Source organism: Anthonomus grandis, chromosome 4 (assembly GCF_022605725.1).
Source record: "Anthonomus grandis grandis chromosome 4, icAntGran1.3, whole genome shotgun sequence".
Taxonomy (NCBI): Eukaryota; Metazoa; Arthropoda; class Insecta; order Coleoptera; family Curculionidae; genus Anthonomus; species Anthonomus grandis.
Genome location: NC_065549.1, coordinates 4709415 through 4729322, shown reverse-complemented (window position 1 = coordinate 4729322; position 19908 = coordinate 4709415). Strand labels below are relative to the sequence as shown.

General features: G+C 32.0%; 3 protein-coding genes across 3 annotated transcripts in view; 1 reads left to right on the top strand and 2 right to left on the bottom strand.

Annotated features, from left to right (window-relative positions):
* Positions 1–6166, top strand: part of LOC126734830 (serine/threonine-protein kinase ATR) — a 76157-nt gene extending 69991 nt beyond the window's left edge. The window contains exons 23-24 of the mRNA XM_050438590.1: positions 3039–3280; positions 5953–6166. Coding sequence (XP_050294547.1) covers positions 3039–3280; positions 5953–6126 — 416 coding nt within the window. The 3' untranslated portion in view covers positions 6127–6166. The remainder of the gene's footprint in view (positions 1–3038; positions 3281–5952) is intronic.
* A 1660-nt stretch (positions 6167–7826) lies between these two features.
* Positions 7827–16481, bottom strand: LOC126734837 (uncharacterized). The gene is made up of 11 exons (XM_050438606.1): positions 16267–16481; positions 16054–16206; positions 15864–16003; positions 15685–15811; positions 15449–15634; positions 15219–15371; positions 14896–15168; positions 8706–8978; positions 8488–8655; positions 8211–8300; positions 7827–8154 (listed from the first exon to the last, which is right to left on the bottom strand). The coding sequence occupies exons 1-11, from the start codon at positions 16322–16324 to the stop codon at positions 8048–8050; spliced, it is 1728 nt and encodes a 575-aa protein (XP_050294563.1). The 5' UTR covers positions 16325–16481; the 3' UTR covers positions 7827–8047.
* A 323-nt stretch (positions 16482–16804) lies between these two features.
* The window catches only part of LOC126734829 (dynein beta chain, ciliary-like), a 54123-nt gene continuing 51019 nt past the window's right edge, over positions 16805–19908 (bottom strand). The window contains exons 19-23 of the mRNA XM_050438589.1: positions 18149–18296; positions 17866–18080; positions 17490–17809; positions 17194–17433; positions 16805–17139 (exon numbers count right to left, since the gene is read on the bottom strand). Coding sequence (XP_050294546.1) covers positions 16899–17139; positions 17194–17433; positions 17490–17809; positions 17866–18080; positions 18149–18296 — 1164 coding nt within the window. The 3' untranslated portion in view covers positions 16805–16898. The remainder of the gene's footprint in view (positions 17140–17193; positions 17434–17489; positions 17810–17865; positions 18081–18148; positions 18297–19908) is intronic.

The window sequence follows — 19908 nt, the reverse complement described above, 5'->3', positions numbered from 1 at the left end:
AACTGGAAGGATGACACCTAATAATTAATACGGTCAAAGTACTGGCTCCAAATACCGGGAATAAAACTTAAAATTAGTCCAAATGCCTAAAGCGTAACAGTAAATAAAAAACAGAAAAATTGTACACAAATTACAAAGTGGCCTCAAACACAAAAAAAAAAACATTTGGAATGCCTGGAATAACTCGAGAAGTTAATTTTATTCTAATTCCAGGAAAAAATAAAAGTCTGAAAAAAGCAGCTTTAAATGGCTAAAAAGCCTGAAATAAAATTAAAAATTAGTCTAAATGCCTGGAATACATGAATATTTTTAAAAATACCTGGGAGACATAAAAAATTAAATCAAAATCAAATCCTGAAATAAATGAAGAAAAACGTGTTTTTTTTTTAAACTCTCTAAATTCAAGTTTTTGGAATGAAATATGAAATTACTTCAAATACCTGAAAGGCACAAAAAAATGTCTCTAAAAATCAGGATTTTCCTTAAAAAATTTCTGGAAGACTTAAAATTACTTAAATAGACTGAAAGTCATGAATAACGACATCAGAAAACTGGAAACATTAAAACAAAAATTCTCAGAAGCCATAAAAACTAACCTGGAAAAAGTCTGAAATTAAAAAATACTGCAGGTGCATTGCAAAAATTGCTCCAAAAATCCGGAATAGATAAAACATATATGCCTGGAATAAAATCAATATCATCGGAATGCCTGGAAAATATGAATAATTACCTGATATCCGTTAAAGGTATAAAAAATGATTTCCAAGGATATAAAATGATCGCAAGGACCTGAAATATAAATAAATAACTGGAAGGGTGACACCTAATAATTAATACGGTCGAAGTATTGCCTTCAAATACCGGGAATAAAACTTAGAATTAGGCCAAATCCTTAAAACGTAACAAGCAGTAAATAGAAAACAGAAAAATTGTACACAAATTACGTCAAAGTGGCCTCAAACACAACAAAAAAAACATTTGAAATGCCTGGAATAACTTGAAGAATTAATTTAAATTCCAGAAATAAATTAAAGTCTGAAAAAGCAGCTGTAAATGGCTAAAAAGCCTGGAATAAAGCAAAAAATTAGTCCAAATGCCTTCACGTGAAAATTCTTTAAAAACACCTGGAAGATATAAAAAATTACTTTAGAATCCTGAACAAAAAAGAACACACGAAAAAAATTATAAAAAAAACCTGAAAAATGTGAAAGACAAAAAATAACCTCAAATACCTGGAATAAAATAACAAGTACTCAACAAATTCCCGAAAGTTATGGAAAAAGGCATTTGTTCCAAGTTTTCAAAACCTTGCCTGCAATAGAGTAAAAAAATACCACAAACGCCTGGCAAATTTTCCAAAATCCTGGAAAACATGAATAATTGTTCCAAAATCCTTCCCAGTGAGCATTTTATTCCTTAAAGGGAATTGTGGCACCTGTGACGTTGCTGTAACGTCGCAATTCGCTTAATTTGTGTGAAAATACACGCACCTTAGTATATAACTTGACTCCAGCAAGGAATTGTGTACTATAAACCTATTGTAGGGATTGCGTAACATATTGTGACACTGTTACTGGATTATTTTTTTGTGTGACGCCAAGCAGGAAATTTGTTTAAACAATGCCCTACCTGTGCCTGTGTGCAAGCTGAACGCAAATCAGGAATAGTGGGAAATAATGCGTGACTAATTGTAGGAATAGTGCAAAAAAGTGTGTACATTTAAACTGCTAAACGCATTTAGGGAATTTTGTAAATCAAAAATTTATTAAATATTTAAACCAGTTTTGTGTAAAACATAGTAGGAATTTTAACGTTACATTGAACCAAAAAGTGTATAAAATTGCAGTGTAAGACAAAATGGCCGAAAATGTAAATAAGTAACTTTTTATAATATCATCTAATTAAAGTGAAGTTTTATGATGAATTCGAAACGAATAAGAAATTTTAAGACAACTACGTCTCATTATCGAAAAGTTAAAAACTTAAATAAAGCGAAAAATCTAGTGAAACAAAGTGACATCCGGCATTGTGGCGCAGTGACACAAAGTAGGACGTATTACGGAAGTGCGTTCAGAAAATGGTTGCGCGTTTTCACTTTGCACACATAGTGGGAATTGTGTTGAAAATGTGTCTGCTTCTTTTATGAATGACAGCATGTAGGAAATGCGTGTAACATATTAGTTAAAAATTAAACACAACTGCGGTATTTGTAACAGACATCATCTAAGGTAAAAACAGGGAATCTGGTGTATAGGCGACATATTGAAAAAAAAGTATTTAGTATTTAATAAATTTCTTTAAAAAAACTTGCTTTTGAACGAAGAAAATGATGATTTTCATTAATATTACGAAACACAATTGTAAATAGATTTGTTTTAAAACGTTTATTACAAAATAAAAAAAAAATTACATTAAATAATGCGAACAAAAGTATTTTTTTAGCCAATAAAGATTTTTTTAGGGGCGCATTGCTAATAATCTTAGTAGGATAAAAAATATCTGATAAAAGATATCCTGCAGGGATACAATTTCTTTCGCAATAAAATTTTGGACTTCCTAAGTTGAAGATATTAATTATTTATTTATGCTACCTGTTACATCATAAAATAATGTAATATACTAATATGTTATATATCATTCATTTTTTTGTGTCTAAACTGTTTCATAGAAAAGGAGATCATGTACGCATATTCTATATATTAGACAAAGAAAAACAAGTTTCAATTTAGACACATTTATTGTCATGGCAGCTTTGAGGTGTTATCTGAGAAGAAATAATTCCGGATTATTATTATTCACATAAGAGGTATTGTGTATCTAAAAACACCAAAATGACACAGCTAACACACAAAATTCAACTCCAAAATGCTCTGTCAGATACAAACAATTCATTTACATATTCATATTATATCTCTCCGATTACGAACTTAATACAGAAATTAATGTTCACTAACAAGCAACAGTTTTTCAGATTTATTCATTAGATATACATTTTTCTAAGTTCAATTCTGTATTTATATCGTCAAACTGTGTCAAAGGTGAAACCTTCGAATGGCCAGAACGCGTACCGTTCCGGCTCACACAGAACATGATCGCCGCCATGGGTCCCTTGGGAGTCGAGGGAGTTTTCCGGAAATCTTGCGAGGTCACCCTAAAGGTTCTCAGATCGAATACCGCGACTCTGATGTCGATAGTGACCCCATTCGTTTACGATCCTTTGGTGTCTTGGCCGAGGAACGCTCAAGGTTCCGGCCAAAATTCCGAGAAGGTGAATGAACAGGTGAGGGAAAATCTTGTGTTTTTTTACAATAGTATTTATAAACATTACAAATAGGGGAAGTCTTTATCTTCAAGAAAAATGCATATAGGTCACTTAGGTAAATGTATTATGCATTTCGGCTGTGTAATGCCTTAGAAACAACCTGACACCAAACTATATAAATATTAGAACCAATTCTATATCAAGAAGCTCTAGTAAACCACTAAATATTGCCAAAAAAACCTGGATACGTCAAGAAATTCGCAACCATTACTCTAATTTAAACTCCATAGACCAGAAACTTAAGTTTTTATATTCTCTAATTTCTAAGCAGCTACACAACAATGAGTTTGATATGTTGTTGGTTTATATAATAGAACATGTACGTCGAAAGGGTAAGGAACATTTTATAGTTTTGAACAAAAAACTGCATAGTTTAAAGCATAAACAAAATAACAACTTTTCGAATTCCTATAAGAACAGTACCGAACCCCATAAATTTCATCCTCGTATTCTTAACTTGTCCAATAGTGCTCTTTCTAACCAGGAAATACATCTTTTAAATATGGGCCTAAAGTTCAACTTACCAAATTTTAATTCAAATTATGTTTCCGAACAACTTATAATTGAAGCTGAAGAATTCTAAAAACCAATGAACTTTACAAACCAGAGTGTGTGAGAGGGCAAATATCCTTTAAAATCAACAAATATTTGAAAGATAACAACATTGATCACCTTTATAATAAGAAAAATAACATAGTTTTAAAACAATTAAAAAATAAGATGGCCAAAGATAGTTTAGTTTTAACAAAAGCCCACAAGGGAAACTGTATTGTTATATGTGTACAGTAGTTGCCTACATGAATTCTCCTGCTTCCAGACTTTCTTCTTGGTTATCTTCTATTTTACCTTCTACGTTAAACTTCAACAATCCTTTTTCTATAAAAAATTCTTTTGAATTAACTGAACATTTATTTCCTATCCAGATACCACCCCAATTCTGGCTTATCTCCTTTGATGTTACTAACTTGTTTCCGAGCATACCTCCGAGTAATTGCATTTCAATACTCAGAGAATTACTTTATACTAACACTAATTTACCCAGTCATTTCATTTTGGATTTGTGTTCTCTAGTCAATTGTGTGCGCCTTCAAAAATTTTTTCGAACAAAAAACTGGATTAGCAATGAGCTCTAATTTGTCACCTTTTTTAGCCGAACTGTTTATGTATAAACTAGAACAACAAATTTCGGAACACCATTTATTTAAAAAACATATAAAAACATGGGTTCGCTACGTAGACGACATTTTTACTATTTTTAATGGAACCAAAGACGACCTAGAAAGCTTTGTTGATTTCATTAATTCTGTTCATCCCAACATACAGTTTACCTTTCAGTTAGGGAAAGAATCAACTTTGCCATTTTTAGACCTTTTAATCACTAATCACAATAACCATTTTGAATTTCAAATATATCATAAACTTACAGCCACAGATACAGTAATACCCTTTACCTCTAGTCATCCCTTTAGCCAAAAATTTGCCGCTTTTAATTGTTTTTTTCAAAAAAATTAATTTCAAAAAATAATATAATATAATTTTACAAATCGCTCGAAACAATGGATATCCTATAAATGTTATTAATAAGCTATACAAGAAACATTTTTTCAAAAAACTTAATAAACCATTACTCAGTAAACCCAACACCCTCGGATCTTATCGATCTATTACTTACTTTGGCAACGTCTCTCCTAGTGTCGCACAGTGTTTTAAGTCCAATGAATTTGTCACTAAACCTAATATTTGTTTTAAAACCAAAAACAACTTGGCAAAACATTTAGTAAACACTAAAGATAAAATACCGATAACACACCGATCTGGAGTTTACAAGTTAACTTGTTCCCACCCATTATGTGATATCTGTTATGTCGGCCAAAGCGGAAGGAAAATTGAAGTCAGAGTCAACGAACATTTAAGACTTATCACGCGAAATAAAAATACTTTTATTAACAATACCAATTCTCCTTTTGCGAACCACATATTAGAGTCTGCGCATAATTTTGATCCGGGACCTAACACTGAGGTTCTGCATGTTTGTGAGAAAGGGTTACAATTGGACTTGTTGGAAGCATTTGAAATTAATAGAGCCATAAACTCCCCAGACTGCACATGCATTAATGAGCAACCTAAGTTTGACAGTTTACGCTTTTTTGATTCAATTAGCCCTAGAAAATAACTTTTACCTTTATTATTTTTAACTCTTTCATCTTTAACATTTGTATTAGTCAAAATTTAAAATCTTTTCTTTAACGCAACGCTAATATACAATAGTTCCTTATTGTACTATGTTTTTCATTTTAATTCTTTTATTTATTGTTGTTTTTTATTCCCGATAACTGGTAATTTTTTCTTTATTTGGTGAACGTATATGTCTTTTGTAAAGTTCTGGTAAGTTCTAAATCCGTATTGTTATAGCGAATAAGCTGTTTAAAACTGTCTTGAATTACCTGTATTTTATTTTAGTATCTGATAATGGCTGTTTACACAGCCGAAATGCATAATACATTTACCTAAGTGACCTATATGCATTTTTCTTGGAGATAAAGACTTCCCCTATTTGTAATCTTTATATACACATTCTCTTACAAAATATGGACTTCTATTCAAGTATTTATAAACGTTTATTTTTTTAGGCTCTGGAGTATATCAAGAATATAGAGTTAAGGCTGCAGGGCAAAGTGAAAACGAGAAACCGCACCATGTCCCATTGTTTGTCCATCGAAGGGCAAATCGATTATCTCATTAATGAGGCTAAAAGTTTGGACAATTTGTGTCAGATGTATATCGGATGGGGTCCCTACTTGTAACTGTTTAGGTTAAGTTTGTTTTTTGAATATATTTTTTTTTTTATTAAATGCTGTTTTATTTCTTTAAAACTTATTTTTATGTACGGTATTACTGAGGGTAAAAACGTGATTCTAAGTCGAGGATTTGTGTAATTAGGGTAGTTTTGGTTGAATGATTTTTTGGCAAACTTTGCCTATTTTTGAAATATTCTTAAAAGGATTTTACTCAAAGAAAAGGCATTTCTTGCCCAACTATTTCAAAGAAGAATGTTTTTTGTACTTTAATAATTAATAATTTTTTGAGTAGTGTGAGAGGCAATTATGTCCCCCAGGGATCATATATTCAGGGATTCATTATGGATTTTGGGGCATAATTTAGGAACCACTTTCAATATTTCAATATTTTTTGTCTATAATAAAGAGGAGATCCTGAGGATGGATTCGAGGGTAAAAACGTGATCCTGGGTCAACAATTTCGGTAATTAGAGCAGTTTTGGTTGAGTCATTTTTTTCGTGTTAATTTTTTAACAAATTTTCCATATTTTCGCGGATATTTTCACAAAATAATTAAAATAACCTTAAAAGGGTTTAAATCAAAAAAAGGGCATTGCTTGTCCAACAAGTTCATGTAAGAGCGTTTCCTGTACCTCAAAAACTTTCTTAGTTAGAGGACCGAGAACCATCAAATTCGAAGTTTTAAAATGCGAATTGGAACATTAAGATTTTTATTCATTGTAGTAGCATAATTTAGGAACCACTTCAAGTATTTCAATATTTTTTTGACAGTATAATAAAAAAGTTCCTGAAGATGGATTTGAGGGTAAAAACGTGATCCTGGGCCAACAATTTGGGTAATTAGAGCACTTTTGGTTGAGTCATTTTTTTCCTCTTAATTTTTTGACAAATTTTCAACATTTTTGCGAATATTCTCACAAAATAATTAAAATAATCTTAAAAGGGTTTCAGTCGAAAAAAGGTCATTTCATATAAGAAAGTTTCCTGTACCTCAAAAACTTTCCGAGTTAGAGGCAATTTTGTTACCCAGGATCTTAGAGCCATCAAATTCGAAGTTTTAAAATGTGAATTGCAACAGTAAGATGTTTAGTCATTGTAATACATTTTTGAGCATAATTTAGGAACTACTTTTTTTGTGTAAATGTTTTGACAAATTTTCAATATTTTTGCGAATATTCTCACGAATTAATTAAAATAATCTTAAAAGGGTTTTAGTCAAAAAAGGCCACATCTTCCCCAACAATTTCACATAAGAACCTTTCTTGTACCTAAAAAACTTTACGAGTTAGAAGCAATTTTTAAAATGCAAATTGCAACATAAGATATTTATTCATTGTCGTACATTTTTGAGCATAATCTACGAACCACTTTCAAGTATTTCAATACTTTTTTTACAGTAAAATAAAGGAGTTCCTGAAGATGGATTTTGAGGATAAAAACTTAATTCTAGATTGAGGATTTTGGCATTTCAGGCAGTCTTATTTGGAATATTTTTCAAGTTAAAGTTAAAATGTCCTCAACGACCTTACTTACTTCCTGAAATGCCTGGAAAGTATGAAAAATTATATTGAATATCCAAAAGACATTTTAATATCTGTCTAACGCCTGGAATAACCCACAGGAAAGAAGAAACAACTTAAAATGTGTAGGAAAAAATAAATGACCTTATCACTGAAAACTTAGGGTTACAGTAAAAGTTATATATGTACCCTTTATCAAACATTTATTATAAGTAACATAAATAAGCATGTATAGACATAAAAAGCATTCCTTTAAAAAAAAACCAATATAGAACCTTTAAATATAACAATAATAAATTACAGACCAATTTTTTTATTTATACAAGAAGTTTTTTGCTTCAAATCCCTGATATGCGTGTAAAAAAAACTTGTATATACCTCCCCAATAAAATGAACCACATTCTGAATCAATCATTAACAAGCAAATTTTTTTCGAACTCTTGCGAATTAATCCAGTCTTCGGGCGAGTACAATTTTCTAAACCGTTTCGTTGGCAACTTAGAGAAGGTTTGATCTGAAAATGACGACGTTTCACCCATTTTAGGATTTCAATGAAATTTACAAACTTACCACATAGTTTATTATCATCGTTTTCTTTTAACGTTGACTTTGGAGTTGTCACTGGTTTTTGTTTGGTTTTTCTCTTCTGCTCCTTGTTGGCTAAAAAAAATTGTCAAGTACAGTAAGGGGAAATAAACGCTCAGGCACTAAACTTTCGTATTCACAATGGGGCAATAAAATAATTAATTAACCATGATAATAATTATAGTAAATAAAGCATTTTATTCAGTGATCTGAAAATGGCCTAATACAGTGCTGTTTAACCTACTTATAAAGAATTAATCACCTTTTCTACCAGCTGAATTTGATTTGGGCAATGAACGGTGCGCGATTATTCTGCCCATAACTGATTTCTTGGGATTAAATGTGAGTATGTCCTTCTCATTATAAGATATATTCATGTGTTTACTTCTTCTCGGGTGTTTTGTGCCTTTTGTACTGTCCATGAATTCACCTAAAAATATCTTCTTAAAAGCCTTCTGAACCCCAATTGCGTTAACCTACCACCGACATTCATAGTAGGCAAAGAACAATTTTCATCTTTGCTTCTTTCTTCATCACCTATGTGCATACTGACCTCTTTATCTTCATTAAAATCTAACATTTGCCTCACTCTATTTGGTTTTTTTACTTCATTGCTGACTTGGATTAAATTGCCATTCAATGTGTCAGTGTCAATGTAAGATATGTCTAAGTTTTTAGCTCTTCTCGGGTGTTTTGTGCCGTTTGTACTGTCCCTTATGTTAATTTCTGTTTTATCTTCCTTAACTAATTCGCCTAAAAAACACGACATTAAAGGCTAAAAAGGGTACAAGTTCTTTGGCTTGGTTGGTGGTGAATATATATTTTTAATCAATGAGTTAATAAATAAAATTTGTAATGTGGATTTACTATTAGAAATTGTGATCAAATTCATTATGATTAAGTTAGATAAATAAATAAATAATGGCTTTATTTGTACTTTACATAGGCGAAGTCTAGCCAAAGGCTAATCTACTTAACCTATTTAAAAAAAGTAAGCAAAATTATTTTAGATAGCACAACAGAAAGAAAAAAATTAACATTTGTAATAGTAACACTAATATTAATATAAAAATAAACAGATATACACCCATTGGTCCATAAAAATCAAAAAATTATAAAATAAGAAATACCTACTGACAATTTAGCAATTCTGTTTTGTTAAAAATGCAACTTTAGTTTTTTCTTGAAACCCGCTACTGACATTTCTTTTATAGGATTCGGAACAAGGTCATTGTAAATTGCCACAGCATTATACAGAAAACTACGACGAAAGAAGGCTGTTCGATATCTAGGAATTGACAACTTATTTATAATCTCAGATTTGCATCATGTACATTTTTCCGAAAAGTAAGTTTTTTGCGAAGGTAGGGAGGAGTAGACGACGCTAGCAGTCTATGCACAAAAACCGCCAATTGCAAAGAGAATAGATTTTCCACGCGCAGCCAACTAAGTTCACATAGCCTTGCAGAGACTCTATCATACTTTCTCAGTTCATAAATAAATCTGCAGCATTGATTTTGCAGCTTTTGCAAACGGTACGCAGTGATTTTGTCTAAACATGGATAATAAACAATATTGCAGTAATTCATAATAGGTAATACTAAAGACTCACACAGTTTTTTCCTTACCTTAAAATTAATTATATTTCTGTTTGCATACAATGGCTTTAAAGAATAGTATGACTTTTTAATAACATTAGAAACGTGTAACTTAAAGCGCAATTCATCATCCAGAAGCAATCCAAGATTTTTTGCACATTTAACCTTAGCTGATTACCTCCCACAAAAAGCTTTAAACCGTCCAATGCTATTCTTTTTTTGTTCTTAGAAGTAAAGCACATAACACAACACTTTGAAGGATTGAGTTTTAAATTATTTTGAGAGGAAAAGAAGGAAATTCTAGAAAGATCGTCGTTTATTTTATTTGATGCCTCCAATACAGATTCAGCTTTATAAAAATTTGCATATCATCCGCGAACCCGTGGATCTGGCAGTATTTTACAACTTTAAACAAATCCGAAACATACATTAGAAATAAGAGAGGTCCCAAAACAGATCCCTGAGGTACTCCAGATGTTATATATTTGATATTTGAAAAAGTCTGATCTTCCAAGACCACCATTTGCCTTATGTTGGATAAGTAGGATTTAAAAAACATTTGGGAAACATTATCAAAGCCATAATAAGCCAATTTTGCCAAAAGCAAATGATGATCCAAGGTGTCAAATGCTTTGGAAAAATCAAGCATTATAAGTGCTGTGGAGTCACCTTTATCCATTGCAGAAATTATCTCTTGGGTAACGTTTAGTAAGACAGTTATCTAGTATAGTAAGACAGTATCAAAGTTAAATATCTTTGATAGGCAAATAGTTGTGTTGTTCATATCAACCCCCTAAAAATGATATTATTTTTTTTTTAATTGTCTTTAAGAAAGCTTCATAAAAATAATGAAAGTCTTGTGCAATATTTTAATAGTGTAAAATAAATGGCTTGTTTCTTAATACTTAAAAACTACATTTATGCAACTCTATCCTATTTGAACAAACTCAGATAGAAGCCCTTTATTGAGAGAGGAAAACAAAACTTAACTTGGTAAGTATGTAAGATTAGTCAGTATTAGTTTTTTTGGACTTTCCATCAATTGTCATCTGTCTTGGCACAAAAACTCACCCTCAAATGGATTATTATGGTTGTCTAATTTTGTTATTTTATGGGCTTCTTATATGGGAGAAATTTAAGTAATATTGGCAAAGTACTTATTGCCCAAAAAGGATAATAAGAAACATGTAAGTAAATCTTTGACAACGTTCAGATCAGCCCTATGATGGCCATTATGCATAAAACCATATTGTATTCACTAGAGGAATATTATTCATCAACATTTTAGAAGGTAAACTTTTTCAATGTTTTATATTTAATATGTAGGGCTTTGTATGCCTAATTCTCATTAGTTTCAATATTTTCCATTTAAAGTTTCATCACAGTATAACAATAAGCCAGTACGTCGACTCTCCGACTCGGTGGGCCGAGCGTCAGGGACCTTGAGCGCAATAGGTTTAGATTTCTACACCTATTTCATTCACTCAATTGGGATTGATCGATCGACAGAAGCGACGCATAGAGATCATTAGCGGCGCGTATCGGATGAAAAAATTTTTGTTTAAAATGGTGAAAGTGAAGCAGAAATCGGGAGTTGTTTGTGCCTATAAGCGTTGTATGAAAAAAACTTATAATAGTAATGAGAAATTTCATCGTTTTCCCAAAAACATGGACCAGTAAGAATAGACAAATTATACATAATCATTGTACCTATTTTAATTTTTTTATATTATGTCTTACGCTTTTTTTGCTTGTGATAAGATTTAGGTAGGTAACAGTTTTTATTTTTATTGTAGAGCAAAAATGTGGCTTGAGGCCTGCAACAGGGTTGACTTGTTACCCAAAGCAAATGAAGTTCACAAAAGTTATCGTTTATGTGCCTCTCATTTTGAGCCCCGTATGTTTAAACAACATAAAGAAAGGCAAATCCTTCAAAATACAGCTATACCCACAATCTTTAACATGCCCTCAACAACTACAGCGGGTAAGAAGTTATTAATAATTTAATCCCATTGGTTCTCAGAAATACCCTTTGAAAAGAATAGATACCTCTATTTGTTTCTTTTTATGATAATCATTAGGGATGGTCGGGTATTGATGGGTTTACACATTATGCAAAAAAAAATTTATATGTTTAATATTAAATTTATTTATTCAGTTATCTTGGGTAAAAGGTACTGGTTAAAAATGCACATATTTCGAAAAAAACTATTTTTTTATATAGGTACATATAATAGCTATATCTAATTCCAAGAACCAAGTTCCCTATCTGAAATTGACCCTATTTTAAAGTCTTAAGTACTTAATTACTAATTTGCATTTTTTTGTTTAAAAGGAACAACTAGTATGGAAGTTGAAGTCCCTAAATTAGATGTTGAAACTTCTGAAACTTCACAAGGCATTGCAGAACAGTCTAAAACTCCTAGCAATGCACAAAGTATTGCTGATGTGCAGTATGAAACTCCTGGCATATCACATAGCATTGCTACGCAGTCTGAAACTCCTGACCGAGCTCCTGACACTTTACGCAGTATTGCTGTACAGTCTTCACCAAATGAATCTTTCAGTCGCAGTATTCAAACTAGCCAAAAATTAACTTGTTCAACTCCTAGGAAAAAAAAATTGTCCGATATGTGTAGCGAGTTGAAAACTGAAGGTATTAGGCTTAAGAAACAAAATGACTGTTTAATTCAGGAGAATAAGGAATTAAAAAATCAACTTGACAAAGCCTCTGATTCTATTAGTTTAAGTAAATTACAAAAACTTATTTGTAAATTTTGTCATAATAATAGCGAGCTAGCTGATTTTATTAACGCACAATTAAAATTATCACAGGGGGTCGAAGGTATACTGACGAATATAAAAATAAGTGTTTATCAATTTATTTTTCTGGACCTCAATTCTATCGAACTATTTTAAAGAAACTATTTTGTTTACCTAGTCGACAAACTTTAGGGACTTTATTTAGGGGCTTAAAAATATCTTGCGATTTAAATAATGATGCCGTATTTAAAACCTTAAAATTAAAAGTCGATTCTTTAGCCTCTCATGAAAAGTTTTGTGTATTATGCGTTGATGAGATAAACATTAAGGCCAATTTGTTTTATAATCATGCATTTGATTATATTATCGGGTTAGAACATACAGGAAAAACAAGCGTCTTTAAGACAGCTAAAGTAGCAACTGCTTTAATGGTCAGAGGCATTTCCTCGAATTGGAAACAACCTTTGGCGTATTCCTATTATAACACCACATGTCCGGGAAAAACCCTACATGATATAATTAAGGAAGCAATTAAAAAATTAAAAGAAATTGGCCTTAACGTTATTGTTCTAATTGCTGATATGGGATCTAACGATATCCAATTAAAAAACATTTTGAAAATAACCTTTGAAAAACTTTTTTTTTTATGTAGACGAACAGCAAATATTTTTTATGTTTGATATACCACACCTTGTCAAAGCTTTAAGAAATATGCTGATAACATATAATTTTTTTCTAGGTGATAATTTAATTTCATGGAAATTTATCAAAAAATTTTATGAGCAGGAAAATAAATATCGCATTCGGTCCGCTCCTAAACTTACACGCTCACATATTTATCCCAGCAGCTTCGAAAAAAGTAAAGTAAAATATGCCACTCAATTATTTAGCAGTACAGTTCATGCAGGTTTGCAAACCTACATAAAGTCTGAAACTCCTGACCGAGCTCCCGACACTTTCTAAATTACAAATTCTAAAAAGTATAACCTTGCCTTTAAAGGTTTAGATTATCAAATTGATTTTTTAATTAGGTGCTTAAATATGTTTAAAAATCTTAAACTTATTAATAAAAAGGACGGGAAAAATGGCACAAAAAAAGTTAAATTTATGAATGGTTTTTGTATTTCTATAAATTCTCTTTTGCAGCTATGGCCTCAATTAAAAAATATTGATTTTTCATTCCTCTTAACACGCCAACTAAATCAAGATTGCCTTGAAAATTTTTTTGGGATAATTAGACAACAAAATGGAAATTGTAGAAATCCAACTGCAATACAGTTTAAAAGGTCTTTTAAAAAATTGTTTTGTACAAAATTATTTAATTCGGGTGGCCAAAACTGTGCAAATGATCAGGCAGAAATTTTTTTAAAGGCTGTAGATTTATTAAAAAATTTTACGGAAGAACAAATATTTCAACTGAAACGAGTATAGATTTGCAAAAAAAACCTTGTAAACTGACTAGCGATTATCAAAAAAATAGTTTATTAGAAAAAAATTTTGTTAGATATTTTGCTGGGTATCTAATAAAAAAATGTTGCGAGATGCATAATTGCAATCTTTGTGAGGCATATTCAAAAACATATGAAAATATTTAAGAAACAAGTGTTTATTGTTAATTACGTGCATATGAAAATAAAAATTTAGATGATTTTGGAGAGTTGAAAATGCCTCATAAAGATTTTATTACATATATTTCAAGATTGGAAGCAATTTTTCAAAAAAAATTTGAAAGACTTGCAACAGAAACTAATATAGTTGCTAGCCTAATAGGTTTAAGTGAAAATGTAATGTTTTATCACCCATGTGACCAGTTTCCGATAAAATATTTAAGGCTTTTTTTTAGAGAACGTTTGTACTATACATTAAAATTTATTAATAAAAACTTTAAATCTAATAAGAAAGAAAAGTTGTTAATATGGCAAAATAAATAAAAATGTTTTTGTATAAAAATTGGTTTTTTATTTGAAGCCAAAGAAAATAATCTTATGCTGAAGTGCTGATGAGCTTAAATTGTATATATTTTCATTTTATTAACAATAAATGAGGATTAAATTTTTTTTTAATATAAACCGTGCGGCGGCGTTGCGCCACTACGCTGAGAATATCGTAAAATTTTGCCCGCATAGTAAAAACGGGCTAGCTTGAAGGTCACGAAACGCCGAGAGCTATTATGAATGATATGTTGGAGAGTCGACTTACTGGTTTATTGTTATACTGTGGTTTCATTTTATAAGCCTAATTATCTTTCACTAAACATGAGATTTTATCTCATGTCCATTTTGAAAATATATATTTGGAGTTGAACTTACCATCTCCATTCAAATTAGGCAAAGAACTTTGCTCACTTTTCCATCTTTCTTTATCACTGGTATGCATACTGATGTCCTTATCATCATTAAAATCCAACATTTGCCTCACACTATTTTGTTTTTTTACTGCATTGCTGACTTGGATTAAACTGCCATTCAATGTATCCTTGTCGATGTAAGATATGTCTAAGTTTTTAGCTCTTCTTGGGTGTCTTGTGCCTTTTGTACTGTGCGTTAAGTTAATTTTTGTTTTATTCCCTTCCACCAATTCACCTAAAAGCATCCCATTAAATCTTAAAAGGGGCACAACTGCCTTAACTTACCACTGATATTCAAATCTTTATCTTCATTAAAATCTAAAATTTGCATCACACTGTTCCATTTATTTTCTTCATTGCTCAAGCTTCCATTCAATGTGTCCTTATTGACAAAAGATCTATCTGAGTTTTTAGGATGTTTTGGGCTGTTTCGTGTACCTAAAATACCCTACTTTCTTGTAAAACTTTTTTAATAGAGAAGAACATTTGTCTATTGCTCAAATTAATTAGACTACCATTCAATGAAATGTCCTTATCATTATAAGAAATGTCCAAGTTTTTAGCTTTTCTCGGATGTTTTGTCCTTTTTGTACTCTCCCTTATGCTATTCTTCCTTTTATTTTGTGTGCCTGGGTTTTTCTTACTTAAGCGTCCATTAAAATTTGGTTGTTCAAACCGAGTTGTAATTCCTGCCAGTTCATCTGGAAATAATGGAATGAGTGAACTAAATTTTGACATGCAACTCTCTTACCAAAAAGTTTATCCAAGTTGGTCTCATTAAATTGTGCTTTAGAATCTGTTTCAGCCTCATTTTTTTGTGGTGATTGGTAAAGAGGAGCCCTAACTTGTATGTCGGATAGTATACGAATTTTTTTATTCTAAAATTATAAAAGTCAAGTAAGAAAGGACAGGATATTTAAAATATCTTACTTTATTTGTTTCTGAATAGTTCTCAGGTGAATCAAAGTCAAAATCATTCGATAAAATGTCTTCATCCTGTATTTGTAGTGAGTTGTTTGAACATTGCTGACATCTGATAATAACATTTTTAATTTTTTCACAACAATTACCTAAAATTGTTTAATAAACTTTGATACAAATGGTAAAATACCGAACTTACAGTTACCAACACAACATACACTCAAGATTTCTGCTAATATGGAGTCAAAGTATTCAACAAAGTTGTCATTTGGATCCGAATATTTTTTTCTTTCACTTTTGGGTTCTGACAATTCATTGCAGGTGTAATCGGCTTCGGACTCGGAATCGAAATCTGAGGCATAAACAATTTTAAATGGAAAGTCAATCTAAAAAAAAACATTTATTAATTTACCCGAAAGTTTGTCCAAGACGTCGGTATAAGATATTTGCTTTCTGTCAGATACATCCATTATATAAATAAATCAACTACTAATAGAGAAAAAAATTACGAAATTAAATATAAAGAAATAACATTTTTAAAAAAGAAACATAAAGTAACTAATTGGTTTTCCCAAATTTTTCTCAGTTCGTTTGAAAATTGGAAAATTTGAAATTAGAAACGTCAAAACAAAATATGACAGATGTCAAATAAGTTTGACATAAGAGAGTCTTGAAGTATAAAGGGACGTTGCCACATTAATTCCCTAGATAACATAGGTTTTGTCCTTTTTATATTATAGCTAATCTATTTCTTCAATATATACTAAAATATTATATTTTTTTGACTATTTATTGTTCATATCTTTTGAAAATTAAAAACGTCAAATGAGATGTCACGTCAAAATAAAATATGACACATGACAAGAGGTGAAGTCCAATCATACGAGTAAAAGTCTGGAATGCAAAGCGATGTTGCCGTTTTAATTTCATACTGCCAAGGAAAAATCAAATTCTCTATTAACATTTATTTAAATCAATCTTTAACATTGAATAGCACATTATTAATATTTAAATTATCACATTAAAAAAAATTGTTACATATCACTAAACTTGTAGTAAAATAGCTACGCCAGCCAACGTCCACTTGGACGCCTTCTCTTTAGTTTTCAAATTAAACGTCCAAACAAACGTGGGTCCCCTCGTCCTCGTCTTATACACTGGACAGTCGTACATGTTCCGGAGATCCTGCTTATCCTGCGTAATCGCTTTTATGAAAATCACCGGGACCACTGGGAAGAGCTCCTTCAGCTTAGAATCAGCTATACTATTTAGCTGAGTATCCCATCTAAAAACCACATTGATAAAACAACCATATAGCTTAAATCCTTACAATATCCACCTTGCTCCTTCCATAAACAGACCGTGGACATAAGAACCCTCCCTAGGAGCAGACGTAAAGTCTTCTTTCTGCTTCTTCGTCACGTCCGTCATCAAACACATTTTATCCAACGGCCATTCGTTCTTTCGGGCCGTTTGTTGCATAATAGCGGTCAAGAACGATTGGGGATTAAAGAAACCTCCCAGCCATACAGCGGCCGGCATCGAGAAGTCTGTTGTCCAACCTTCCAGCTCTTTTATCCTGAAAATTTGAGAGAGAACTCACATTTGGCTCCCTATTGCAATCTAGCATCCTACCTAAGACTAAGATCGCCGACCCATTGTCCCAACGGCAGCATACTGGGATACGCCTTGACCGCCCACGATTCCGGTACAGCATCCATAAAAAGTGATTCTTCTAGTACCTCCATCTCCGACGTAATGGTCAGCTCGCCTTTCATGCCGAGGTCCAGTTCCCTCAGCGAACGCCTCATCTCCCTAGTTAAATTGTTCATGCGGTCGCACTCTTGGAACGCCACGATTATGTAGGGAGTTAGTTCCTCTACTTTGGCCATCATCTCCTGAACGGGAAACTCCTCCGGGAGTTTGTCGTAGATTTCTTCCAGGGTGTTTCGCACCTGAAAAGGTAAATTTTAAGTGCTAGAGAGGCAAATGCTGGCACGGCATTCCCTACCTTGTCCTCCCGTGACATTCCGCTACCGGCGGCGGTACTAGAGTCTCTCGGTTGCATCTCGAATATGGTTCTGAACATGTTCTCGGAGGTGCTTGCTAAAAACATGATTTCCGCGTTCGGGTGTAGACCGTATAAATACGGACTTTCCGGTGGCAGTCTGTCGTCGATGTACTTGTGGTAACCGACGTAGTCCGTGTTCGGTGGGGCGAAGAATCCTGGAAATTTTAACAGTATTCGAATCCACTAGACCAAACAAGACATTTTTTGGCCATAAAATAGTTACCTGGTGCAAACTGTAAGTCTCCTTCTAATAATTCAGGTTGCATATATGTTAACAAGTAGTTTCTACATAGTCTTCGATCCCAGTCATCGGTTATGTGTCCTCCATACATGATTTCCCCAAAGAGATAACGTAAATCTTCGAAAGGGACCTGGAATTTTATGGTAATAATACGTGCGTCCTACCTAGACTGCGCCATTATTCTTGAAACTGTCGAGAAGTAAAACTGAACATACTGAACCGTTTCATTTGCCATGCTGCTGTTCAGTACGCTGCATGCACCACTTTTAATGTAACTTTTCTCCTCTTCAAAATGAGTATATACATTAAAAAATCAATATGGAACTCCATAATAATATTACAATGAGTCTGTCCTACCTAGACTGCGCCATAACTGAATAAAACGTTGCAAACAGCATATTGAACCGCAACTGACAACGCCGCGGATGAGTATGCTGTATGCATTAAAATTATAACAGTTGAGAAATTGTCATTACTGTCAACTGTCAGTTTGACGTTTGGTTTGTTTACTTATAATTGTAATATTTTGTGTGTTTTACTTAAAATGTTTATTTTTTTTTAATGTTGTAAAATTTTATTTTATAGCATAGACGTATAATATAAGCTTGTAAAGAGACACTTATGAAGTAAATGTCCCTTTTATAAAAAAACCAAAAGAGGATTTGATATATCCTATAAGGTTCCTGGGCATCTTTTTTGATACTAATCTGATCTTTAACAATTATGTGGATTGTGTTCCAAGTGGACAGGGAAAGCATATTTAACTCCTCAGAAACTTAAAAAGAACAGTAAATAGAAATGTTCTGTTAATGGTTTACCATGCTATGTCTACCCGCAAGTATGGACTTTTGACTATGGATTTTTAAGTTGCAAAAAAGGGCGCTGAGGTTTAAGGAAGATCTCGGTTTCAGGGATTCTTTTAAAAGCCTTAATCTCCTTACACTGGCATCACATTATATCTTTCAATTTCTAATATAGGCAAAAAATAATATAGATAAATAGCCAAATAGCACACATCCTCCAATTCATGGGTCCAAACTAGGTTGAAATGTCCATGGATTTCTTATGAACATCCTCTGAATAATAATTTTGTAAAAGCCAATAGATTTTAAATGAGCTTTATCCAATGGAGTTTCATTGGCTTCCAAATGATGTTTTGCAAAGTATAGTTAGTCCAAGGGATACAAGGTAGAACCATTACTAGTTGGATGATGTGTCCTCATTTTGATGAGTATGCATAATGTATCATGGATTTAGGAAATTCTTAATTCCATGGTTTCAATTAAAAAAAAGAAGTTTTGGTCGGACAATAAGAAAAACCCCTTGGACAATTCCAATGGATGTGTTTAAAACTAGAACCAAGGTGATACCATTTAATGGATCTGTTTTACAACTATATGGACATCAAGTCTCCATTCTTTGTGCTTTGAATAATGTTGTTTTCTATTTTTTTTATTTTTTTTATTGACCTCTTCTCTGCAATTTTAATTAAGATACTTCTTTTATTTTTATCATGCTAGCTGTCTTTAACTCATTTACTGTGTGCGTATGTGGTTCAGTAGAGTAGCTAATACAGCTAGACTGCGCCACTTATGCATACTTAGTTAATAAATTGATTTGTAAATAATGTTTGTAACTTTTGGTAATATAAGACATTATTATTATTATTATTATTAAATGAACTTTTTACACCAAAATTTATGTTCTCATTGGAGTTTCATCCATTTTTGTGTTGTATTTGA

Excerpts from the sequence above, each read along its gene's own strand:
- LOC126734837 (XM_050438606.1), bottom strand. The coding sequence starts at position 16,324 with ATGGATGTATCTGACAGAAAGCAAATATCTTATACCGACGTCTTGGAC. Across the intron at positions 15,812-15,863 it reads ACTATTCAGAAACAAATAAA|AATAAAAAAATTCGTATACT; the intron begins GTAAGATATTTT and ends TTATAATTTTAG. Across the intron at positions 15,169-15,218 it reads TAAAGATTTGAATATCAGTG|GTGAATTGGTGGAAGGGAAT; the intron begins GTAAGTTAAGGC and ends GGATGCTTTTAG.